This window comes from Corylus avellana, chromosome 6, assembly GCF_965113065.1.
Source record: "Corylus avellana chromosome 6, dhCorAvel1.hap1.2, whole genome shotgun sequence".
Classification (NCBI taxonomy): Eukaryota; Viridiplantae; Streptophyta; class Magnoliopsida; order Fagales; family Betulaceae; genus Corylus; species Corylus avellana.
The window spans coordinates 30,018,153-30,024,047 of record NC_142495.1 but is presented as its reverse complement, the minus strand read 5'-3'; the positions used below and the strand labels follow the sequence as shown (position 1 = coordinate 30,024,047).

At 32.8% G+C, this 5,895-nt stretch overlaps 1 protein-coding gene across 1 annotated transcript; it reads left to right on the top strand.

Moving 5' to 3' along the window:
• Nucleotides 1-3,940: 3,940 nt before the first annotated feature.
• On the top strand, nt 3,941-4,737 carry LOC132187272 (wound-induced protein 1). Its single transcript, XM_059601536.2, has one exon. The coding sequence runs from the start codon at nt 4,036-4,038 to the stop codon at nt 4,402-4,404; it is 369 nt and encodes a 122-aa protein (XP_059457519.2). The 5' UTR covers nt 3,941-4,035; the 3' UTR covers nt 4,405-4,737.
• Nucleotides 4,738-5,895: the final 1,158 nt, after the last annotated feature.

Below are 5,895 nucleotides of genomic sequence, written 5' to 3'. Positions count from 1 at the left end.
AATCCCTCGTCTCATTTTCTTATATGGACATGTCAAGAAATAATAATAATAATTTTTGTCATTTCCCTTATATATATATATATAAAAGAATAATCTGCGTTTTTAAAAGATATTACAAAATGTTAAGGCGTTTAGCATTGCGATTTAAAAAACATTTAATCTAAAATAAGAAGAAGAAAAAAAATGAGATTTCTATAAGTAGACTATAGGGTACTTATTTGAAAATGTGCGAATTTAAATCAAAATCACGATTTCGCATAAGAAATATTTGAGGGGAAAAAAAAAAAAAGTATTTTTTAACATGTTTTACCCAAAGCCTTTGCGATTTTAAAAAGTATAAATTTAAAAAACGCAATTTTTAAAATCGTATTTATTTAAACTGCAATCCCAAATAGCAACCCACATGAATGCTACCTTGTGTTACATGGGTTAAAAAATTAGGTAATAAAATTTGATAGATAAATTTAATTATTTATGGGCTAACCTAATAAAAACAACGTGAATTACCATTTATTAAAACATGTTACATCAATCGATATAAAATAAATGTCAAAAATAGGCCTGAAAAGAGAATTACTTTGTCTAAAAACATACTATTCAAGGAAAAGCGACTAGGATTAATATGCTAATCCAGTTTAAATTTTAATAACCTACTTAATTGTATTTTGTGGCTGTCTAAATCAGCTATGTGTTCCAAAACATTGCCATCCATGAGCGCATGACAGCGCTGTCTTCCTGCTCGACCATGAAGCTTCACTCATCACTCATCAACTTGAACCTCGTTTTTATGGATGAGATAGAGTAGGACTAGCTGCCTAGCTGGAACCTTTCATTTTGATCGTACGAACCACAAACAAACATCATCAATCAGTGCCGATGAGTTATGATGACAGATGCAGATGGTCTGTATACAGCCTTGCTGGGTCCAAGAGTTCTTTTTAGCAGGGCGTCAATAAAATAATTTTTTTTTTCTTTATATATTATATTTTTATTATAATATGATAAATACAATAAAAAAAAATAATTATATCACAATGTATTACAAAAAAATATATTTATATGTTAAATTGATATATTAGTTATTATGTAGACACAAGTACAAAAGTAAAGAAAAATACAAAATACAAAGTACCTAAAATTGCATTTTATGTGGTCTTAGAGAAACAAAATCATCAAGTATCAAATCTGAATCGAAGCTTTCAACAATTTTCCTTTCAATGTAGACAAGTAAATTATCTTCAAGAAATTCATCTTCCATTTTGTTACGAAGTATTATTTTAATAATTGTTTACTTCTCATATTCTAATGATATTATAATAAAATTATTAGCATATTCCGATAGCTATTAGCCTAAAATGAATTAATAAAAAGAACAAATCTAAGATTGTCAATAATCTTCTGAAATTCGTTGATACTTGACAAAATTTCAACATATATAAAACACACCAAACAAAAAATAAATAAATAAATAACAATATTGTGTTAGAATAAGATAAACAAAATGATGAAAATGAGAAGTATATCTCAATTAAAAAGCTTAAATTATAACAAAGACAAATTAAGGGCGCCGTCATAACCAAGACAAATTAAAGCGTTAATGGCTTTAATTATAAACTTTACTCTCAACTTGTTGAGTCATGATTCAGAGCACGTCAGACTAAATTTTTTTTTTTTTTTTTTTTCAAAAAAATTAAAATAATAAAATAATAATAAATAAAAAAATCACGGCCGGCGTGCTTCACTGTTGAAGCACGCCGAGCGTGCTCAATATCTTTACCCCAACTTGTTGGTTGGGTACTTGGATTATGACAAAAAAAAATGCTAAATATTAATAAATAAACATTAAATTTCTTGACTTTTTTTTTTTAATGTGAAACTAAGAAACCGAATCAGCTGGAGGAGTTTTTTTCTTTTTTTGGTTTAATAAAGTTTTGTTACCTTGGGCGGTAAACAATCCATGCCATAAAAATACTTAAAAATTAATCTTTTTTTACCAGGGGTGACCGCCCCAGGTCACCCCCACTTCTCTCAGCCACTGAATCTAGCAATGCGCATGCAGTACTTTACAACTCTCTCTTCCCACTATATTTACCCACGACAAAATCAATTTGTCTTCGTGTTACTGCGACTGGTCCCTAATTTGTAATTTTACCTTCTCTGCCAAAATCAATTTGTCTTCGTGTTACTCCGACAAAATCCAGCAGTTAGCTAATTAGCATAACGGCTGGCACTTTTTTATACACTTTCCTTATGTGTTTCTTTCAACTTATCTTTCTGTATATTTTCTTTCACACCGGGGCGTGCATTCTTAGAAAGTCCCAAAATGCAACTGGATTTAGAGAAAAGAAGATTGCTTTGATCAACGATAATGACGTGTACAGATTTAATAAGACTTCTTCGTCTGTGCCCAAGACATTAAGGCTAGCTAGAGACTATTCTTCTTTTAATTTTAATATATATATATATATATATATATATATATATATATATATATATTGCCTATATTATTAAATCATTTAAAATTTATAAATAATGTGAAATTATTGTCGAATAGTATAAAATTGAAACATGAATTTCACTTCAACTCTCTAAATTTCTATTATTTTTGCAATGTTATTTTTAAAGTTAAAAAACTCTTAATTTAGTATATTAAACTTTTAATTTTTTTTTGCAGTCACTCATTCGGTTAGGACTTGAGTTAAATCAGAAGGTCAAATAATAAAATGACCATTATACTTATGTAACCTTTATAAAATTACAAAATTATCTTCGACTTAAAATTAAATTTTTAGTTTTAAATAAGGATATTTTAAGAATTTCAATAACCTCAATTAGGATTTAACATAAATTCTTAACGGAACGATGATATTAAAAGTTTTTTTAAAGTTCCATACACTAAATAGTTTAAATTAAAAATTTTAAAACAATTAAGTAAAATTTTCCCTAAATTTAATCTAAACTATAAAATAATTACTCCTTGTTTTATTTGAAATTGAATGGATTTATTCTTTCCTTGTAGGTTTAAGGTATTTGCTTTACGATCTCATTAGTTACATGTTTAAATTCTTGCCGTGGTAATAGCTAGTATGCATTCTTTGGAATGGAATATGATCTTTATCCTTTTTATTTATGTTAAAGATTTTGTTTTATTGTGTTTAACAATCATATCATTTAAAATTAAATGAAATTAATAATGTTGCATATTTATTACTTGCTTATATTTGCAAAACCTAATTTAAGTTATGAAATCAATATCCTAGTCGTATTTTTGTTTTGTTTTGTTTGTTTTTTTTGGTAAGTTCTTTAAATTAAGTTTTTGGCCAGATCATCACCAAGTGTATAGCGTGAGGTTTTTAACACATTTTTAAACCTTTAGCGTAAGATAATAACTTAATAACGTTTTTTTTTTTTAAAAAAAAAAAACTTAATAACGTAATTAGCGGGTCAAAAAAGTTGGCTTGACTAATTCAAGCGCAAGTACTCCTCTTCCCGATACGCGTACAAGAACCAACACTACTCCTATCCACAGAGATCTCTTCCCATCCGCCTAACCAGTAAAACTACACCACATCATCACGTAGAGAAAACAAAGTTAACTTTTCTTCACTAAAATACCCCTAAACAACTACTCCAATTGGCTTCTTGAACATAGTAAACATGGAAATGGGTGCAGAAGATCTCACACGGCTACCCCGAGCCCCTCCCACCTTCCCTATATAACACCTCTGTTTCCCCTCATATCCCTTATCAGCGTTTCTCTTTGGCCTTTGCCCTCTCAGGAGTTTTTCTATTTCCTGCGTCTCTCTTTCTTTCTCCGACTAAAACAAAGACCCTCCACCTAGGCACCCACCTGGGCTTCGGCTAGAACTGGCTAACTCTCAGGAAGCTCTGGAAGAAAGTGATTCTTCTAGTAATCAAAGGGTGGTTCTCGCCCTCTATGAAGCCCTGAGCACCCGCGACGTGGCCACTGTGCACCAGATCGTCGCCGCCGACCTCGAGTGGTGGTTCCATGGTCCGCCATCTCATCAATTCTTGATGCGCCTTCTCACCGGCAGTGCCACAGCCTCTGCCACGTCCTTTAGCTTCAACCCCAAGTCCATAACCTCCTTCGGGCCCACTGTCCTCGTCGAGGGCTGCGATCTCGCCTGCTCCATTTCCTGGGTCCACGCCTGGACGGTCTCTGATGGGGTAATTACTCAACTCAGGGAGTACTTCAACACGTCCCTCACCGTCACCCGCCTCGGCAACACCAGCCCATCTTCACCCTCCTCCTCGGATTTCGCCTCCACCTCCTCAGCATCCTCGAAGGCTGAGATCACCTCACTCCATTGCCCGTCCCTTTGGGAGAGCAGCGTCTCCAGTTGGGTCGGAAAGTCCGTGCCGGGTCTGGTCCTGGCAATATAATATCGCTCTCTCTATCTCTCCGATCCGCTACAGCCGTTAGTAAAATTCCCATATATTACACTAAATAAAAGGGTTTTATGGGCTGAGCTGGAATCCCGGAATTTACACCAACTAGAGAGATGTAATTCCGTACTTAACTAGGTCGTGTTTGGTTTTGGGTTTGTGTTTTGTGTGCCCTTTATCTTTCGGTTTTGTCTTTGTTGTCAGCGTGTGCGCTGGAGTCGGGTCGGGTAGGTGGAACCATGACGGTGGAATATTCCTATTGGTCATCATATCCCATTGTAATCCCGTGTCTGGATTATGCAATAAAGATATTAGCATGTGATTGTCATACGATTTTTGTGATGCCTTGATCCCCTTTTAATTTATATATAATTTTATTATTGCTTTTCTAACTAAACATTAAAAAAAAAAAAAAAAAAAATTGATAAAATGGTGAGGAAACCGAATGGCATAATATTCTTATTTCTAACCCAAATTCTGGTTTCATGTTTTCCCTTTTCTGGGCGTTGTCTGTTTTTATCGCTTAACGACTCTACCATCTTTTATTTTTGCAAGACGCAATTGCTGAGTAAGAAAACAAGTCAGACCAATTTATACAAAATATGATTTTGTCAACACGCTACTATTAGCAATTTTCCATGTGAGTTAATACTTGTTAAGATTAAGGTGGTCACGTAATCGCCACATGAATGAAAGGGCTATAATTCTTTTTTCATATTTGGATGGCTGCGCCCACTTTGCTGATTTTTATATATTTTCTTGAAATTTATTTTAAGGCGGACGGAGATGTTTAGCAATCAGGGCAATAAATTGCTAATATGGAAAGTATGGAACCCACTGCAATAATAATAAGTCGCAAAGTACGAAGTATGAATACTTACAAATGTTATTATTAACTTTAATTTTTTTAAATAATAATTGCTAACTTTAATTATTAACTTACAAATGTTATTCTTGAAATAGCTTTTTTTTTAAACTACTTTTCACCTCTATTTTTTTTTATGTTTAACTTGACAATTCTCTGATTTTTTTGTTTGTTTTCGAATCCCATAATCGATGTCATGGATAATTGGATATGATATTGTAGAAGCCGCGTTTGGCAATTTCTGATCATTCAAGCGAGCCAGAGCTGACAAAGCACCTAAGCCTCTGGAAAAGGACACTAGAGGTATTCAAACGTTTCATATCAAGTTGCTGAAAATGGGAGTAATATATATATATATATTTTTTTTTTTTTTTCTACTCAAAACAGGAAAGGGAGGCTAATTTCTAATTATTCACATGCATAGTGTGAACTCTATTTTGATGGGGACAATTTTTTCGATTTTGGAACGAAAAAAAGTCTGGAAAAATTAACTTTATCCTAAGTTTAAGGGGTTTTTCAATTCAAACATCAATGTTTAAAAATTGGCAATGTACCCTCCTAATGTTTCAAAAACTTTCAATTCAGACCCTCCGTTACTAATTTTCATCTAATTGGACAGAAAT